Source organism: Hoplias malabaricus, chromosome 8, assembly GCF_029633855.1.
Source record: "Hoplias malabaricus isolate fHopMal1 chromosome 8, fHopMal1.hap1, whole genome shotgun sequence".
Lineage (NCBI taxonomy): Eukaryota > Metazoa > Chordata > Actinopteri > Characiformes > Erythrinidae > Hoplias > Hoplias malabaricus.
The window spans coordinates 20,614,609-20,636,355 of NC_089807.1; the positions used below are offsets into that span (position 1 = coordinate 20,614,609).

General features: G+C 38.1%; 1 protein-coding gene across 3 annotated transcripts in view; it reads right to left on the reverse strand.

Annotated features, from left to right (window-relative positions):
• The window catches only part of srbd1 (S1 RNA binding domain 1), a 122,178-nt gene that overhangs the window by 97,031 nt on the left and 3,400 nt on the right, over positions 1-21,747 (reverse strand). For all 3 annotated transcript variants that reach the window (XM_066679752.1, XM_066679751.1, XM_066679750.1), the window contains exons 5-13: positions 20,086-20,203; positions 19,829-19,967; positions 18,237-18,333; positions 17,881-18,049; positions 10,345-10,448; positions 9,593-9,700; positions 9,329-9,486; positions 7,766-7,856; positions 7,364-7,471 (exon numbers count right to left, since the gene is read on the reverse strand). In XM_066679752.1, the coding sequence (XP_066535849.1) occupies positions 7,364-7,471; positions 7,766-7,856; positions 9,329-9,486; positions 9,593-9,700; positions 10,345-10,448; positions 17,881-18,049; positions 18,237-18,333; positions 19,829-19,967; positions 20,086-20,203 (1,092 nt within the window). The remainder of the gene's footprint in view (positions 1-7,363; positions 7,472-7,765; positions 7,857-9,328; positions 9,487-9,592; positions 9,701-10,344; positions 10,449-17,880; positions 18,050-18,236; positions 18,334-19,828; positions 19,968-20,085; positions 20,204-21,747) is intronic.

Sequence of the window (21,747 nt, forward strand, 5' to 3'; positions counted from 1 at the left end):
GTAAAGGACAAAAATGGCTATGACTACCCCATGAAACTAAAGCTGCATCATCAACAGAAGTACAATCACTACAAAACAAAATGTAAGGAATTGATAAACAAAAGGTTTGTATTTCTCCTAGTTCCTCAGTATATAAATAAGTCACCAACTGACCAAATAATATATTATTTATTTTCTTGAAAACATGTTTCCAGTCAGGACTCTAAACATATTGCTAGTTACTCAGAATGGCAGAAAGCATTTTCAGCTGCTTTAGTGAAGACATTTTCCTTCAAAAAAGAACACTAGGTAGTATTTCTACCTTAATTACAGCTTCAAAAGGATTGTGATGCTCCTACTAAGAGGGAGAATAGCGCCAATCGCACTGCTTTGTGGGGATGCATCTCTAAAAACTATGCTATGCAACTTGAGAATTGCAGGGCAGAGAACTCTCGTGAGAACTGTGGAACAATTTCACAAATGTTCAGAGTGAGTGAGAGCTGTGTGTGAAAGAATCATCAGAAGGCCCACGAGCTGTTTGTGACCAATGTGAATGTCCCTCGGCTCAGAAGCGCTGTGTGTGTGTGCGCGAGAGAGAAGGATATGTATGTGTTTGACTTGATTTCATGACAGTGCTGTAAACATTAATTAAACTCAACAACAGGTAGGAGGAGCCCAGGAGACAAAAAAAAAAGTCCAATTCATACACAGTATTCTTTTACAGTGATTTTAAGATTAAGATTTAACATCTTTCACTTAAGAGCAAACAATAACAGACGTATTTATGCATAAAACATTAATAAATACCAATTATGTATGTTTATTTAACAGTTACAAAAATTATAACTTCAATCCATGGACGCAATAAAGGGTGAATTAACAGCCAATCCCTAATATTGCACATACTTATCTGCTGACACCAAGGCAAACACCTGAATGTAAAATAATCTAGTAAAGTGGGGTTTGGTAAAGAATTTAAAGATTTAATTCACTAGGGTATAAACAGCATTAAAATAAATAATCCTAGATATATTCTAGACTTTAGGGTAGAAGTCCTGTTGTATAAAAAGTTACTACACGAAAAAAATGTATTTTAATTCTGCCATTACATTTCAGAAAATTTAGCAAATCCAAACAAATGTCTGATAGTAATATCTTATTAATATTGTGCATCCACACAAACAACTACATAATTTATTAGAAACCCATCAGAAACAACAGAAAAGGGGTGACAAGCCATGAAAAAAATGGGAGCAGACCAAAAAACAAAGGGCATTTAAGAATAATCTTGCAGCACCTCATCTCTATGCAAACTGAGGCTAATGGTCACTGACGGGCCGGCTGGTGGCAGAAGGACAGCCTAGGGGTAGCAGAGTGGTCACTCCTTGTTGTCCTCCTCCTACATGGCTGACAGGGCTGTCCAAGCGGTCAGCAACCAAAGCTCTATATCAGGACCACTGCCCTGAGAGCTGAGCTGATGTGATCGGTTGGTGCCATCACTCCAGGCTTTCTCATTACACAGGATACATGTAACCTCACCCCTCAAGAGCAAGAGGCATAGTCAGCACAAACCAACAGCTGCAATCAAGGATATCCTGCCACTTTTTGTTCAGCTTCTTTCATTCCTTGATTCTGAGAGAATTAAATTTGAATATGTTTTTACTGTATATATATATATATATATATATATATATATATATATATATATATATATATATAAACTTATATATAAACTTAATTTAACTCAGACTCAAATTTAATATATATATATATCCGTGTGTAATCAATGACAATTAATAAGAACTATCCAAAAATAAATATACTGAACTCTAGACAAACTTGAATTAACTGTTGGATTTAACACACACATGGCTTCTGCTGGACACCTTGTGTGCATTTTGTCAAGTGTCAGCAAGATCCTTTGAAAATAAAACCAAGCCAAAATGAATGCATTCACAAAATATAAATGCTACAGCAAACTTGCCATTGCCTTCTTTAAAGAAAATCCGTACAGCATTATGACAGTCAAGGTCATTCCTTCATGGGTCATGCCCAAAGGATTTTGTTAATCTCGATGGCACACCAAGAGTCTGTTGGCCATAATGAGGGGAGGCAACACACACACACACACACACACACACTCCTAATCAACTGACTTCATTCTGTGGGTCGATTAAAATATTGCTGTTTGAGGTAATTGGGTCATGCCTTCCAAGTTCTTTAGTGGGCTACGAGAATAAATAGGGCTGGTTTGAAAGAGTGCCTGACCAGAGGGGCACCACAAAATGCACAGGGTTACTGGAAGTGGATTTCAAGAATTAAACCATGTGGCAAACTCAATGTAGAAAAACATGTAAAACATGTAAAAGGTAGGAGGTCAAAACTTTAAAAGAAGAGAATCAAGCAAAACAATGACTGTCATCTGCAGATTTTGAGAAAATAAAAGGAAGTCTCCTGAAAACTATGGAAGAGCAAAAAATATTAACCTGTATATTATATTTAAAAAAATATATTAGATGTTTTTAAAAATATATCTCACAAAATAGTAACGTAAGATAAAAAAAAATAAATGTAAAGATTTTATTCCAAGTAATTTTGGAGCATTTCCACTGAATGTCCCTTCATTATGAGATTTTCACATGATGTAAAGGACAGCTTCAAATGTTCAAATGATGTAGTACACTAAAAATGACAAAAATAAAGATACATGTTTTCACTGGAGAGCAAATGCTTGATCTGAGGTACACTTCTAAATCTATATTCACTTCTTGTTGGGAATAGCTTGATAGGAGTAAACATTTACAAATAATAATTTACTATTTAATATAATCATCACGTCTGTCTTAGTTGTGTGGAATTAATAAATTAAATGTCTTTGGAGTTTTAACCACTCTATTATTAACTGAAGTGTACAAATCCATACCTGTCATTAGCTGTCATTATTAAAAATTATTTATATTGGTGCATCACAACTAAATCTCATGATCGCAAAAGAAATCATTGTTGGCAGTATTATAATGGCAGTGGATACGTTAGTGGAAATAACACATATTTCTTTAAAAATAAAAGCAAACAACAAGACGCAGAGCACGAGGAACCATAAATGAATGGGAAGCAATCAATGTTAAAATTGTAAATGCGACAAATTTTTTTTTCTGCCCAAAAAAACTATTGACAAAGTATTGATAATATTAATATAATGGTGACAGACTTCTAAGTACAAAGAAGTTGCAAAATTCCCCTTTAAAAGCAGAAGGGTTGCTGAATACAGCGCCATCCTCCCGCGGGCTGATTACTGCATGTGTGTTCCTGGCACTGCTTGTCACCATGCTGGAGCAGCCAGGCGGAACAGAGGAAGAGAGAGGGCTGGGGGCGACGTGGCGGGGAGGGGGGAAGAGAGAGTGAGAGAGAGAGAGAGAGAGAGAGAGAGAGAGAGAGAGAGAGAGGGATGAAGGGTGGGGGCACCGGGAGGGCTGTTCATCAGCTTGTGTCATGGGGAGACATAAAGCAGACGGTGCAAATGAACCCAGGGGTTTAATTAACTGGCGTAACACTGCGAACTTGTTCTTGACAACACTCACAAATTCACCTAAATTATCATATTCAAGCATAAACTTATAAACAGAGATCACTTCAAAGCCCTAACGCCTGCCATTTCTCTGTCCAATGGCACCAGTTCAACTAAACACACTCCGAGCTTCACCAAAACTGGTCTACTGCTGGTCCTAGACCAGACTGACATCAAATATGAGACAATCATTTAGCTTGGCCCCTACACTTCCTAGCTTTGACACTGTTGTTCTTCCTCTTTTTATGAGCCTCATCTTTTTAAAGCTCATTTTTCCTCAAACACTTTCCCCATTGTACATTACCTGTTCTTTAAAATGTTTTAGTGTGACCTTAAGTGCGAAAATTGCAAGAGGAATTATTAATATTACTTATATTATTACAGTGAAAGTCCATAAATGGAGTAAGTGCTTGTAAAAACCCTACACTGAAATATTCCCGAGTTATCGTTTTCATATGACACAGCTTTTTCTCGTGCCAGACAATTACTTTCAATTCAGTTACAATTCTTTACTTCAGCAAAATCATTCAGCTCCAGTCCAGCCAGAAGCAGTTTTCCACCATCAGTAATTTGCCAAGTAGGAGTGAGCTTGAGAAGTAAGCAGTTCTCCCCCCAACCCCCAACGACATGGAACTAGCCCATTGGAGGTTCATGCATGGCTAATTTTCCCCTCATAACAGCATTCAAAGCAAACCTCTGAAAGAAAGAACAAATCAGCAGAAGAATTGCCCCAGCCTGGGTTTGCTCTCAAAAACATTTTAGTTGCCTGATCAAAGTCAAGTCTCAAAGTCATGGAGATAGAGCATCTGAAAACAAAGAACAAGCTGAGTCAGCTCATTCACCAGACCACTAATCAGGTGAGGACAGACCACCAATCTGCAATTCTGATGTTGAACTGTCACCACAGAAAAATATATGCAATATCAATATGATGGTTAAAGGCAGCTATATATGCTACTTTGGAACAGCTGTGCAATACTGTGCTGTTTTGTTCTATTAATTCTGTTGCCTGACTTCTGCGCATTCGGAGACCAGGACATAGGACGAAAGACTTCTGAGGACATTTAGTAACCAGCAATGAAACATCTTTCATCGTTTATGAACCTTTGATGACTGTAGGAAAACCGTAATCCTTTAGGAAAGAACTTGTGAAATTCATGTGCTTGGACTATTTTAAGCATTTATTTAATCAAACTCAACAAAATAAAACCCTGGAAAAAATGTATGGAAGAAAAATGTGGAGATTCCAACAGGGACGTGTCCATTTCAGGCTTCTGAGAACCCAGCACATTTTAGAAATACTGGATGAACTTCAAAATAGTTCAACCCAGTGTCAGTGAGTAGCTGATGGAAGCATATCTGTTGTGTCAGCTAAGGCAAAACCTAAACTAAACTACTTGTTGATTAAGTGGGAATCCAGGGGATTGGATAAGAAAGCAAGACTGTAAACCTGCTGACAGCCCACAGAATCACATACTGTACATGCATATGTGCATGTATGGCATCTTAAAACTTATTAAAAATCACATTATTGGTATAAAAGCATACAGCATCATTTATAAGGAACAGTCCCTCATTATAAAATCCTGCAAAAATCATTATCATATATAGATTCTCAATTCAGGGGGCTTTCATTTTTGTAGTAGGCATGCAAACTGTAATTAAAGGGGACATATTATGCAAAACTCACTTTTGGAGTGCTTCTGTATGTTCACTTGGGTCTCTACTGCTCCTATAAACACTCCAAGCGCAGAAAACAAGAAACATCCATCTGTTTTCTGTGAGTCAGTTGAAAGAGTTTGGTGTCAGGAATCATATGCTTCTACGAGCCGTTTGGATAGCTCCCTTATTGTAAGGTCACACTAGGGAAATTTGCATAGCTCCGCCCTGGCATTCGTGAAGGTGTTTGTGTTGGCTGAGCCGGACCGCCCTATACGCTCACTACGCACATTGAGTACGGCCCCGCAAATTAACGAAGGCCCCCCTCATCTCAAGTTAGGGAGAGTTTGTGCATCAGGAGATGAAGAGAAATTATTTTCAGGGAAGAAAAAATAAATAAATAAATAAATAAAATAATACCACACTCCACAAGACTGAGATGTAGGAACAGCAGTGACGTAAACCTGCTACTGTTCTTCTCGAGGTTGGATCGGTAATAAATAACTGTCTACGAATATAGCTGCAGGAATATATTTAGAGGTGGCATGCACTGCTCTTCACGACATTAAAAGTCTCACAGTACCACAGTGTAATGAACCAAACTTTAAAGCTGAAAGGTGAACATGTACCGATGTATTTTTATTGTCTAGTACTTATTTAACATTTCCTAAACACACCAGGACAGTCTAAAATTTGCTTACTATTTCATACCACCTTAAAAATGATGTAGTTATTTCCAAGTGCTAAGTTGAGTTCTTAGAACTGTGCAGAGAACTTCATGAACATGTTTTGTATAGCCCATAAACCTATTCTAACTTGTTTAAAAAGAGGTATATGTCCCCTTTAATATGAACACTGCAAAAAATAATAATAATAATAATAATAAAAAAAAAATAATAATAATAATAATAATAATAAATAAATCATGACAGCACCAATTGTGTCAGTGAAAAAAATCAACTTACATGTAATCTCTTTTATTAAACCAAATAATTTAAATAAACTAGGTAAGGCTTTATTTTCTTACCGTCAGGGCTCCTCTTAAGTGTAATTAATTACAGCACTGTACTGAAATCAATGGGGAGGGGGAAGGAGGTTACATAGTGCAGTTTCTGCAGTGCTGAGCACAGAGTAGCAATGCCAGAGGCTATATTCTCCCTATTACAGATCAGTGAAGTGTCAAAAGAAATGACTTTTATAATTTATTAATTTAAAGGTTTCAGTCTTCTTATTTGTAAAAACCTGTGCCAAATATTTGGAGGAAAGGGCAGCATCAAGAAATTCAATGTTCATAATTTTGCTCAGCTAGCACTGTTCTGTAACACTTGGCTGTAACTACCAGGACGGACCAGAAACGGTTCTAAAGCCTGAGGCACCCGGTGCTTGACAGCAGTTGCAATATTGGTTATGTAGAGATCTAAAATCTTCCACTTCCATTTTAGAACAGAGGTTGAAATGTATCCACTTGTGGAGCGCCTTGGATGTCGGTTTTGACGCATCATGCTTCGCTGAGAATTACTGAGGCTGACCTGGCAGCCCATCCAAGCTGCAGTAAGGGATGTGGAGAGCTATACCGAAAACCGCCATCACTGCACTCCATAAACGGCCACTTCAGAGCGGTTCTGGGCAGGCCTCCAGTCCGAACCAAAAGTCAACAAACACAAGTCTAGCGAGATGGAGAAAGAGACGATCCCAGATCTACCCCATATTTGATTTGGATGAGAGCACGTCGGACCGGCTTGGTTTGAAGGACGGTGAGAAATATTTGTTTTTAATTAGAGACAGTCAAACAAGGTCCAGATACCATTTAAAACCCACAAGAGTTACACATTCCAGACGGGCTCCATTTCCTCTCCCCCCTGCCCCCAACACCCTTTCCACGTTCTACAGATGCTATTTTCTTACCTCTGAGAGTTTATTGATCAAGTGTTTCCAAATTTCAATCTGTACTTTCACTTACGATCCTAGGAGGAATTTCAATTCACTTCAAACAAACACAGCTCGCCTTTCGGCTTTACTTAAGGGCTGCTTTTAATCATAGCGTTAGGGTTTGACCTCTCTTCTACCAGCCTATAGCTGACACCTTCTAAGCAAAACGAGCCAAACGGACACTGGGTCAGTGTTTATTAAGGTCATGCAGTTCATTTTTAATCTTACCAGTAGGACACGTCCAAAGGCTTAAAGAAGCCGCCTTTGATGAGGTCAGCAAAGAAGGCCTCCGTTTCCCTGCATGCAGTGCCATTCCCAATGACAATGGTCTGGCAGCTGGGGTTTGAGAAGGTAAAGAAGGGAGAAACAGTGTCAAAATATTTTTAAACCAAATGAACTTGGAAAAGAGATAAGCACTTCTGCCTGAACAGTGAGACTCTGCTGAACTTTTTCTGGACCTGCATATTTATATATAAAAAGGGCATCTGAATACATTCCTACATTGAATTATGATATTCAAATAAACATCTAATTTAATTATGATAAACATATGAAGCTAATGAAACAGACACTGCTGTTCATTTTTAACAACTAGATCCTGTATTTAATATTCTTCTAAATGTGCCGTACCCATGTTGAAGCATGAGATGGCGCAGTTTGTCAGCTTCTCTGTTCCTGCCTGAGCCATGCAGATATACCACATCTGTGTGCAGGATCTGACCTGAGAGGACAGAGGGACACAAAAGTAAACAGGAGCATGAAGCCAATATGTGTATGTCTGAGAAAGACACAACATCAAATATATTTAAACATTTGAATTAATAAAAACTTTAGCATACCCTGAAACTGAGTTAATAGAAATTATTCCATGAAAAATGCTCCTTAAAGAAGAAAAGCATCATTTATTAACAATAAGTTTATTTGAAAATTAGCTAAATTGCCTGTTTAATATAATTTTATTTTCAATAAATATATTTGTATATTGCACATAAATTGCCCAAAACAATCTTGGTGTTTTAACAATTCTAAATCATTGTGGTATGATAGTGGCATATTGATTCAATACTTTTTTGATACAGCAAATTTAAGCTTATGAAAATCTGGATTAATATGATGTTAATCTGATGAATTATTTTATAAGAGGCTCATAGTGAACAAAGCACCACAATATGCTGTATAGCTAAAAACCTGCTAGTTGTTCAAGACAGATCTAGATCTGTTGGTTCACAATGTACATTTAAACTCAACTCTTAGCATTGCTACAGGGAAAAACGTACCCTATTACAGTCATTCACTACTTTCCACCTACTTGCATGCATTTTGATTGTACTATTCGCATGCCTCCTCACCTCTACCCCACCCACCAGGAGGGATCACACCGCTGCCATCTACAGTCAGCTTGGAAGAAGCAGGCTAATCTTACTGGACACCTCTGGTGAGCAGAAGGTCATGTGACCACACACCCACAGTCAAGCTGAGCCTGGCATGAAGTGTGTGTGTGCGTGTGTGTGTGTATACACAATGTGCTGCTGCAGGGCAGGTGACAAAGCAAGGCAATGCCACCTGACACACACACACCCGCCAGGTCAATCAGCCGCCTGTGAGCTGGCCACACACATTTCTCAGCACGGTGCCCTACGCACTGACAGACACAATGGGCATTTCCCCTCACGCTGGCCAATCAGAGAATAGCCTCTAGTAATGTCAAGTTACTGGAAAATCATAATGGCTGTGTTCAAACTGGTAAAATATTTTCTGTTATCTATAAAATAACAATTAAAAAAGACTTTAAAACATTGTTTGTTTTAATAAAAATAAAATTATATATATTTGGAAACTTTTTTTATATTTTTAATTAAACTTTCCTCTTTGAACTGCACTGTATTTACAAACTTGTGGTAAATATTTACATTTAAATGTATAGAATAAATTAGCATTTATCCAGAAAAACAGTTTAAATTTTTTTTTAAAAAAGGAGGCAAAGCCATGAGCAAAGACTAATACAGCACTGCTTTCCTGCCCAAGGCATTTTAACATTCAGCATATATAAACAATTGACTAGTTACACTGAAATTCCACAGACATTTATTCTGCACGGTGATCAACAGTTTTACATTTCAGCAAAGAAGGAATGCATAGAAAAGAGTAAAAATAACCCAGAGTAAGGGAAAAATTCATATGACACGCTCTTACTAGTAGTGGACAGAATGGCCAATTTGCAGCCATGACGGTATCCAGGGTCCACGCCCATGATGACACGCCCACGCACTGGACACATCAGCAGACGCTGCCGCAGGTTACGCACAAACATTGCAACAGACTCTTTCTCTGCATTCGTGGTCAGCTTCGTCCTAAGAGATAATGGAAGTTTTGCTTTTTAGCCCTAATTACGGTTGGCCTTATGTTCCAGTTCTATTAAATCTACAATACTAAAGATATAAAAAGAGAGTGAGTAACCTGTAGCCTCTGCAGAGCAGTGGCATTATGAGCCTCTTATAGGAATCCTCTGCAGCATCACTTAAAATCTTCATCAGCTCTGGCTTTGCAAACCCCTGGGGCCTCCACCTATAGAACAAGCAGGGCACAAATACACAAGGTATGTACACAGATCAAAAATAAATAAATAAATACAAATTTGGGGCAGGGATTTGTAAAGTATTACTAAAGATCCAAAAAGGAGGAAACGCTAATTTTAGCCATGTGTAAGAATGCAATCTAATTGTGTATCTAATGCAGTCAGAGCCCACTATAAAGTGTCAGTCGACCTGGTATGCAGTCAGAAGGATGAATTAGACGATATGTGTGTTTTGTGGTGTTGTTTTTTTCCATTTTAACTGGTTTATTTGCTGTGCACAGTCTCCATGCACACCCTGGCCCTGTCTATTCTGCCTTTTTATCACAATAAAATCTATGTACACCTAATAAATATATTCCCAATAAATCCAAAAGGCAGGAAAAAGTGCATTCTTTTAAACATTGCTTTACACAGTATTTGAGAGATAAAGAAGATATAGTTCATTATATTTAACTCTTTCATCTATTTCATTACACAAAGCCTGGCAGCCGTCACACCTGGCAGTGTGAAACGCTGAACAAGCTTCAGTAGTCAATCACAGAGAAAGGGAAAGTAAAAAGGTGTGCGTGCGTGTGTGTGTGAGAGAGAGAGAGAGAGTGAAAGTGTGTTTGTATATTGGGGCTGGGAAGCTGACCTGACGTTGACACACCACCTACAGAAGTCAGTCTTCACCCAGTCGGGGATGTTAACTTTCACTGACAGAATCTTCAGATTTTCCCCTCGGTTAATGGCCAGTGTCTGAAACGAGAGGGTAACCTGTAGAGACAGCAGACACACGGCCAGGCACAGTGGAGCATAGTCAGGACCACCCCCTTCTGTTTCCTACTAAAATAAGCCCATCTGGACACACACACACACACACACACACACACACACGTGTCCTGTGGAAAATTCCTGCCTCTCTCACTTTTAGCCAGCTGGTCCTTTAAGGAAAGTGACGTGCTGTTAAGCAAATAGTTTTAAGTGTCTGACCTTTTCTGAGGAAAGCCTTTTGGAAGGAAACTAGAGCAAAAAGATGAGCCATCAATCTGGACTTGAAGCAGAAGAGCAAAGCTGACAAATGCCACGCTGCTACCAACCCCCAACCCCCCCCCCCCCCCTTCCCCCCACACACACACACAAGCCTACCACCGAGAGCAGCTAATGGCCTGATCAGGATTTGAAGTAATGCAGCTGGAAATATGATGAAAATTATATTGCCTTATTTTGGCATTTCTCCGCCTCGTGGCAGCTGTTTACTTGTGTTTCTCTCATACACTGTTCATCGCATTTGAAGCTTAACTATAGATGTGGAGGACATTAAACAAACATAGAACTTTTCTGTCTAAGCTCCTCCTCGCCACTGACTTGCAGCTGGTGAGCACAACACATATCATCCAGGAATACACATCTTAACTTTTTTTTTTTTTTTTACAATCACACAGAGATAAAAGTGACCTGGGTTCTCTCCATGAATCACCACCAATAATACACTACCTGTTTATATTGCCCTTGTGAAAGAAAAGTGAATTTAAACCACCATGTTTCCTGCTGTGATAATTTACAAGCTTGCATAAAAATATCTAAAAGGAGGTATTACAGGGGACTTGCATAATGGAAAAATCACTGAAGAAAGAGATGCAGAGCTGGAGTTTAAATAATCATTAAAAGATAAACATAAAACAGAATTTAAGGTGACACGACTACATCATCTGTTGTCAGTTCAGCCATATTTCACATTCCAGTTTGTGAATTAAATTTGGAACTGTTCAGTAGTGACCAGAGGTCCTCTTTTCCCTGGAGAGTACTCTATTTGGAACCTAAAAGTGCATGTTCAAGTGTTCAAGAGGTCAGAGAGTTGAGAGCTAAATTGGGACACGATCGCGCTGCTTCAGCGCTGTAGGTCCACCGTCCACCGGAGTGCAGCTCAGTGTTTTACTGGAGCCTCGAACAGAACTGTATTGAATGTTGCTGAGGTAATATTTATCATAGTCTCTTCTTTATGTTTGGAGAATGTTTCTGTGACCCAGCCTTTTGTTTTCTACTATATATTTAACAAACAGAAAGTCATCTTGTCTGTCCATATAACAACACGAATACACGGACACATCTCACCGTTACTGACTTTCTGACGAGTAAATTACATCTGCACAGCTTTATGTTTAACTTTACACAAAAACAAAATCTTCGGATTATTAAAGCCAGAACACCAGAGCAAGGTGTTACTCAAAATAAACGAGGCTGTGAATATGTTACAGCACTGTTTTATCAGTCAGACTCTTATAGAAATGTAAGTCAGTAATAAATATCTAGTTCCAGTGAGAGCCCTGTTCTTTTATCAAGTGTAGATTACTTGGTTGATAAAATGTTAAGGTGCTTGGTTTTAGAAATGTTCAAAAACAAGTAATAAACTAATTTTATAGCTTATTATTTGTTATTATTTATTATTGTAAACAAATACACTGATATGAAGCACCAAAGCTTCTCCAGACCTTCCAGTGACAAGGGTATGTATTTTGGGCTTTCCTGTTTTTGAAATGCCAGAAACACCTCTGTGACAATGGCTATGGCTAATGGTGGCCAGACTAAACTAGGCCTGCCTAGGTTCTCTTTGCCCTTGTTTTTGAAAGAGGAGAGGAACAGAAAAAACAAGCTGCACACATTTTAGACCTGTTTTTCCATCACAAGAAGACTCTACACTATGGATAAGACTGGATATGTAGTTGTTAACCTTGAAATCGGACAAAAAAAAAAGTTACAGAACTTGGATTTCGAGAAGCAGAGGCACAGGCTTCAAAGACTGAAATTTATGTGTGTGTAAAATATTGCTGCAAGTTGATTATTTATTTATTTTGATAAATGCAAACATTTCTTGACTTTAAACTGTCTCTCACTTTTGCAAACAGCTGTTTTATAGTGTAGTTCTTTTTATTTTACTGCCAACATTCATATCATTCTACTTCAAATCCTTGAAACTGTTCAGAAACATTTCAACTCTAATATACCTCATCAGAAATGAAGCCTAAAGCATGAATCATAAATAATTTTTATTATCATAAGTTATGGAACACTAATGCAAAGATTTCTCCAAACCTATTCACTACAATCCTACTAACATTTGAATTGCGGGCACAAGATCATCAGACTTTATCACCAGTCAACAGCTGACTCCAGTTAAAAGGCAAGACAAGAGCTCCAGAAAAACACAGCAATGTTCCTTAAAAAAACGAAAGTCGAAATAACTGTAACCTGAGAACACTCTTAGGAATTGTTGAGGAATAACAAAAATGAATGAACATAAGAAAATTCAACTGCACAGATTATACCTGTATTAAAATGCACCAAATTAAACAAGGTAACACCAGGCAAATATAAATATATTTTAGGAATATATACCAGATTTCTATAATATGTTGCATTTAATCCTTTTCCTGTCCTGGGATCTGAAATGTCAGAACATTGCACATTAAAACAGTAAAGGGAGAGTTAAATATTCAACATATCATGTTCTTCAATAACAATGAAATCATAATTGAAAAAATATGAGGAATGTAAGCTACAGAAATGAATATTATTCTAAAGACTGAGCAATTCCCTTTCGGTGTTTACTTTCCAAATATTGTGAAGGAATGGCAGTGGAAATGAGCGATAGAAAGGCCTCAACTAAAACAGCAAGTACAGCTGAACTTTTCACTCTTTATCTTTTAACACAAAGAAAATACAAAAGGGGTTTTAAGATACATAAGTTATTCTTTGCAATATAAAATAAGCATCCTATTTTTAAATATACTTTTTAAAAACGTATAAGCAGAGAAAATAACGTATAAGCAGAGAATTTAATGCTGTAATCATTAGATTCGTCTCTCTAGGCAGGGTTACACACAGGGGTGTTGTTTTCTATTATGTCATCTGAAAGCTGGACAGGGAAAAAAAATATCCCTTTGTTTAATGAAACAAAGAACAGGTCACATACTGCACATATGAAACCTGGATTGCGTGATCCATGGGAATACTTATACATTTTGCTTACTCTAAGTAATCAGAATAATTTTCCTTTTCTCAAAAGTTTCACAAGGATAATCCAAAAATCCACCAGCTCTTTATGGTGAACATTCCAGTGTGTAACTGTATGGCAACACTAAAGTATGTAATCCAATTAGAGCTGCCTACATAACATCACACCCAGGATGGCAAATCTCAAAAAGAACAATTGCTTAGGAACCACAGAAAACAGCCATGAATGTAGTGTTCTGACATTCTACATTAAACAGAGTACAGCTGGAATATAACTCTCATCTGCGCAAAGCCAGCAGCTTTTAACATCTTGACTTGTTTGTTGTAATTATTCTCAAAACAGAGCTACTGTGAAACCTGAGCTCTGACTATGTACAGGATTAGAAGAGAAAGAGGGCTCACTCTTCAGTAAGTTCTCTTAAGCATTTTAAACATTTACAGGTGTTACTGCCACTTAAATCTGATTATAAAGCTTACACTTGTCTATTTATTAAATCATCAGCTGAAGACAGATCATCAGATGATTCCATTACGATCCGTTCATATCCGTTCTAGAGCATGTCCACATAAACCTGTGATAGTACTAGCACTGTGATTTTTCAGTATTCAATACACACCACTACAGAATTATGACTGAGGGGGATAGGGATATGTTGCAGTTTTATGAAGTAAGCCTGGTAAGTGTGCCTGCACATAATTATTGTAGCATAATTGTGCATGAGCAGCATACTAAATAGCAACATACTAAACCAGCCAAAAAATGTAAAATGATCACCTTGTTTCTACACTTATTTACCATTTTATCAGCTCCACTGAGCGTACAGTACTTGGTTATAATTCTACAATTACATACTCTAGACCATCTGTTGCTATGCCTACTTTGATTACCCCCTGTTTTTCAGTGGTCAGGACTACGAGTGGGCAATATAGCTCTAAAGTAATATCACAATATTTAAGGGCATTTTGGCTATAACAATATTCTTGGCAATATGAAAAAAAAAAATTATTAATATATTAATACATGATTAATATATGAAATACTAATATAATATTAATTTCAAGAACACACTACTGTAGCTAAATAAATGTTAAATTAATATTAATTATATTAAATTAATAATATATTTATTTACTTATTTAAATTATATTTAATTTTAGTACAAATCTAACAGAAGGAACTACAAAAAATGTGTAAACATTTGGTTATTTTATAAACAACTGTAACTTACCAAGATTCTGACATTTTATAAACAATAATTAGAATATTGATATTTGATATATCCAAACCACCCCCACATGACTGAATCACTCATCTTTTAGAGCAAATTTTTGAACACAGAGCAAATTTCCACTGTAACTGTTGCTGTGTCTAAATGATGATTGTACATAATGCATGTACGCTATATTACATGCAACTGCATGATGTCATGACATAAGTCAGAATATCAATATAATGACAATATGGAATTTAAAAAATATTTTGCACTATTAATATATATATGTATAAAACATCAACCTAGGGGTGTGCGATATGACAATATTAGATTGTGAATGACAACAATTTGTCCATGATTCTCCAAATCGTTGGACCATGCTAACGCACATACAGTCCGCTGCAGTTATTATAAGTTGTTCACATACTATGTACATATTACACATCAGTCAAATATTCAGACTCTCGGGACACTGATAATGTAAGTCACTACTTTAAAATGTACGAATACTAAGTTAAAACCAAAATAATTTGTTATTCCATACATGAGATCTCTTCCTCGCAAAAATAAATAAATAAATGAATAAATAAATAAATAAATAAAATGTGCCACCACAGTCTGAAGAGCCCACAAGTCAATCCACTCGTTAGTAATCCTCATGTTTGTGTAAAGATGATTTGCAAAAATAAAGAAAAACAACAGTTCAAAACAAAGTACAACAAATTAAAAAAAATTTTAAATATTTTCCCCACGGATCTCCGTTATGGCCGTGTAGCTTGGGCTCTCAGCTTTACTAACACGTCCATCAGGTCTGTAGACCAATCTGGGGTGATGCAGAGACTTTTATATGGCAACAACAATCAAAACAACACAAGTTTTCAAAGCTTAGATCCCTTTCCCTACTGAGAACATTTAAACAAAATAAGAGGAGTGAGGGAGGCAGCCTCACTCTACAGCCAATAGGGGAAAGTTCCCTCCTTCCAACATGTCTGGCCTTAAAGGGGAAGAGCACTGGGTTAGAAACAAGACTAAATATCAGAATAAATTGAGGTGAGTCAGAACTTTTTTCCTGTTTAGTGAGGGTAAAAAGCCATTTGGAGAGGTGCATGAGATTAGTTTGTCAAGAAAGTTAAAATGTAAAATGTGGCCATTAAGCTTAGATTTTTTTTCTGCAGTAAGATTATTAATTTTCCATATGGAGAGGTTGGGGTCTTTGAAGATTTCAAAGAAGATTCCAAATTAAATTTAGAAAAGTGCCTAAAATGTTTTGATCATATTTTGACCACTAAAGATTAATTTGAGTATCTTTAAAAATTCTGAAGGCTTTTCAGTAACATTACTTAAATAAAATTGCCTCTAGTTTATTCACTGCCACAAGATTTGAGTATGTAATTTCAGGTGGAAAATGAAAAAAAAAAAAATACATGGAGTGTTAAGAGGTGAAAAACTAGCATGAAAAAGAATCATGAAAAAAAAAAAATCATCATGATAATGTATTTTTGTCATATCGCCCACCCCTACATCCAGCCTGGTCCTGTGGGGGTCCTGACCATTAAAGGTGAACGTGGATTGTCACACATTGTGATCTGCAAAATGGCAAGGAATTCCAAGTGATTATTTCCAAAAAGGTCTAAAGTAGGACAGCTGGTGAAGTGATGAAAGGGTCAATGGGACCCAAGGCTTTTTGTACAAGGGAAGCAAAACCTAGCCCCTTTGAGAGTTCCTACAGAAGCCGGCAAATAGAGAGCCACTGTGTATTCAAACAACATTCTATCATAGCCAGCATTAAGGTTTTCATCAACTGGTAACAAGATATTCAAATGGTATTCACTACACCTGCCAGTGGTTTGATCCTTGTAGATGGTCTGTGTACACATACTGTATGTAAAGACATCTGGTTTTCACAAGTGTAGAAATACAAGCACACACATACACACTCAAATCTGGCCTTAATACACTCACTTCTGACTCACTTCTAAATTGAACAAGCAAGTATGTGTACGCACACATGCCTCCTGTCACAACACATCCCACACTGCTGAGCAGCTAACAAAGCCACGAAAAGGTTCGTTTTAGCCGCAGCACGACAGCTCACAGGTCACCATCAGCCTAAATTAACACTTGCTGACAGTCTGCATCACCAAATTAACATCGTCGCCAGAGCTCAACGCTTCAGAGGAGACAAGCCATCCCCCACCCGTTCATTCACTCACTCTCTCACTCACTCACTCATCCACCCACATACTCTCTCTCTCTGTGTCCCTCTCGTCAGAGCCCATGAGCAGCTGTCATCATGGAAGAATGTCTGTCAATCTTAACCCCTAATCTAAAGCCACGTGGAAGGGGACATGTCACATATGTTAAAGAGGGAAGAGGGGGAATGACTGGAGGACAAGAAAGGGGGTGAAAGGAAAAAAGGAAAAAGGGATGAAAAGATGACAGAGCCACTGTGACATGTGGCCTGCAACAAGCTCTGAGTAAAGCAGAGTGCCAGCAGTCAGGCGGGCTTCTACACTGAGGGAGCACTAAGCACCACTGACAGGAGAGCTTTGCAGAGTGGCACAGAGGACTGGGGGAAATGCCACAGGACCAAAACTGCACACAGAAAGGTGGGGAAAGGTGTGTGTATGAAGTAGTGACATTTCAGTTGGCTTTTACAGCATACTAACAACACTTTTCCATGACCATGAAGGTTTCCATGAGTCGCACAGAACCCCAAACAGTCACAAGGCACAAGCAAAAGGGCCTTGTTCCAGATTTACAACACACCTCTTAAATATTCATATACACCCAATATAATAAGGGAACACAGCTAGTCTCCTGTGCACCTTATGGACACACACTTTTGTTTGAAATAACAAAAAAAAACTGAGATGCACTGAAACCCTTGAACACAATCCTAAGGATATTACTTTTCAGACAAAGAAGACCTGTGGACCTGTGAAGACCATAGGCTGTAGTACCTGGTGGTGCTGGATACGCTGCACGTCGCAGGTAAATTCACAGTACAGGCTGAATTTGGAAATGTCTTTAGGCTTGTTCTTCTGATCTGCTTGATTGTGTTGCAGCTGCTGCTCTTTTAGAGCCGTTTTGGACACTGTTGAGTGGATTGTCACATTAGCCCTGTCACACCTGTAAGGAAACATTCATTCACAAGTGTTTATAAAAATAAATAAAAGATAAGTATCTGTACCTTTTCATTTGCACAATAAAAGTGAAACAGGCTGGATAAGTCCACATATCTATAACAACAAGAAAGCAATGACAATCTGAGGTTAAGGGGCTATAAAAGTGTAAATGAAAAAGATATGTAGCTCACAGTGAGCGAATGTAGGTCAGTGTCTCGCCATCTTTGGCCATCATGTCAGCCAGGATCTGCTCCACACCTGTGGCTACCTCCTCAAGGGTGGTCAACCCTGTTGGATACACACAGCACAATTCTTACACAGGTATTCAAAATGATATATCAGGAAATATTATTTTTACAGGAATATTTACTTTTCTCACAATATTTCACCATCCCATGTCATGGAAACAACAATTGAATAAAATGTAGGATTAATATGTGTGGAGTAAATGTAAGCTTAGATTTTTAAAACACATACATTACTAAAACACAAAACCAAACAGCATTTTGTGCAATGTCATACTACTATAGTAAAAGAGAAGTTACTTTTAAAGATAAAACCATTTTTCACATCCCACAGAGAGGCGCAATTCAAGGTACTTTGTTGCCCTCTAGCGGCCAATTAAGCTGTCATTTTAACACTCAATCATTCATTCATTATCTGTAACCGCTTATCCATTTCAGCGTCTACTGCCTACCTGAGCCTACCTGGAATCACGGGGTGCAAGGCGGGAATACAGACCTTCACAGGGAAACACACACATTCACACCTACGGACACTTGAGTCGCCAATCCACCTACCAACATGAGTTTTGGACTGAGGAAGGAAACCGGAGCAACAGGAGGAAACCCACGCAGGCTCAGGGAGAACACAACAAACTCCTCACAGACAGTCACCCGGAGTCATTTTAACACTATCAAAGTGTATTTACAACTATCAGGATCATGTCATTTTGGACATGAACTTTCTAATACCTTGGCAATAATATGTTACCAAAATATTAATGTAAATATTAATTATTAAGGGCGGCACGGTGGCGCAGCAGGTAGTGTCGCAGTCACACAGCTCCAGGAACCTGGAGGTTGTGGGTTCGATTCCCGCTCCGGGTGACTGTCTGTGAGGAGTTGGTGTGTTCTCCCCGTGTCCGCGTGGGTTTCCTCCGGGTGCTCCGGTTTCCTCCCACAGTCCAAAAACACACGTTGCAGGTGGATTGGCGACTCGAAAGTGTCCGTAGGTGTGAATGTGTGTGTCTGTGTTGCCCTGTGAAGGACTGGCGTCCCCTCCAGGGTGTATTCCCGCCTTGCGCCCGATGATTCCAGGTAGGCTCTGGACCCCCCGCGACCCTAAATTGGATAAGCGGTTACAGATAATGGATGGATGGATGGATGGATTAATTATTAAAAAATGTTCATTCTTAATTAAAGAATAATAAATTTAGTTTACAATAATCATTTAGCATTATTATTATAGCCATGATGCCATGCTGCCTGGTGTGCAGTCTATATTTATTACTATGAATATCTCAATGTCTTACATCTGTACTTCTAGGATGCACATTGAGTTTGTGGATGCACAAAATTTATTTAAGCAACTCATGCTCATGGTTGCCTATGCAGTAGAACTGCATTTTGTAGTCTTTGACTTATCATGGAATCCACATTATGGCATAATCCATTTTATGAATCAATGTGATAACTTTATTTACCAGTTTTTTCTTCACCTCTTCATAAGGCATACATCAAATTTCATACAATACTGAAAGTCTGGGTCCCCTATACAGTACCTTTAGTGTCAGGCTTTATCCATGAGCGTAGCTCCAACATCTGAGGTGACTGCAGAAGAGCTAGAGCAGCATCCTCCAGACCTAGCTGCTTTGCTCGCCGAGCCTTCGATAATTTGCTGCCCTTCTTATAGGGAGCGTACTGTAAACAACATCAATATTTTATCAGTGTCAAAAAAAAATTCTTAAGGATTACAAACCGTATATGTTAAAGCAAATAAAGGGAAACAAGTCCTTCTAAGTAGTAGAGGGTCACAGACCACATGGTCCAGTTCATCAGAATTTCTGCAGTTCCTTAGAGCCTGCTCCACCTCAGAGGTCAGAACCCCTTCCTTCTTCAGCGTTTGGGCAATAGATTGACTCTTCTTTGCCAGTGAGCTAACACACACAGATACACTCCATTATAAAAACAGTCACCACTGCCATCTACTGTTCAATACCTGACATCTACAACCACACTGTATTTTGTGTGTGTGTGTGTATAAACAATGCAACATTTTTGTCCTTCCACAAATGCTGAATGTATTATTTTTTATTATTAATCTTTTTAGTATTTTAAAATACAATGAAATACAAAACGGAACAGACACAACAAAGTAAAACAACAAATGACCCACTGTTCAATTAAGTTACTGTTGCTACAATGTATATACTTCAAGATATACTTCATCAATTGTGAATGGATGCTTCCCACAGGATGCTTTTGGCTGAATATTTTTGGTAGGTGGACCATTCTCAATCCAGCAGTGATACTGAGCTTAATCAACGCACTGTAGGTGAAAAGATTCTAGTGTCACTCTTGGTTCACCAGTCTTTTAAAACAATGTCATTAAATGTTGTGTGAGACACTGATGAACACAACAGAAACTGCCAAAGATCAATTACAATGAATGTTATATCAACTGTCACATACACCCCAGGTGTTTGCCCCCCAAAACAACAGAAGTTGCTGTCTCCTGAGTATTAAGCACAATTTGTAATTCTGCATCAAACCTACGCCGTAGGCCACACATCGAACAGAGCCATATGCCATAGCCTGACTCACACCTCTCCAGAAAAATAACTAACTACGTGTTGCATCGACGCAGACTGCAAAGACTGTGACGAACATGGATCAAGTTGAACAGAGGAATTCCAAAAATATGAACTCCTCGACACTACAGAGACTGCAGACAGCAGCAAATTCACCACCAGAGATTTCCTCAGACATTGGTTTGGATATCACAGAATGAAAAATGTGCCTACCATCCTCCAAAAGTGCCGTTTCTGCAGTGCTGAGCCAAGATTAGCATTGACAGAAGCTCTATTTTCCCTACTACAGCTCAGTGAAGCATCACAATAATTTTGAAGCTGTAATTTTAGGGCCATCTGTTACTTAAATACATTTTGAGTTTTTCTGACTATTTGTTTTGTATTTGCCTTTTGGACTTGTTTATCTCGCTGTACTGATTTTCAGGTTTTGGAATATTTCTGGTTTTGACCTCGCTTCAAGTATTGTGTTAATTTACACTGTAAGTGTAAGTGATTCTCACCATAGGTTTGGAGTAATTAATGACATATACAGATCTGTAAACTATGTAATATAAATGAATAGTAGTCACTGCTGACTCTAAATAAACAGTACAAATCATTTTGGTAATTCATAAGAGTTCTAAGAACTGAAACAAGTGATTACTTACAGTCTGAAATATGCCCAACAGCTAAAATAAAAAGTTACCCTTTCTTAATACTTGGTTTTAAGTTCACTCCGACTGTATCCGTCCATCTCCTGGCAACAGTGCTGCACAGAGAGCTGTGCGGAGCCAGGAGATTTGTTCAGACAAGTTACGGTTTTACATTAACAATTTATATTTACTTCGTTACTGTCCACCACTGGTGTCAGTGCAGTGCTGAGATTGACCCGGCAGGCAAATAATACCTGC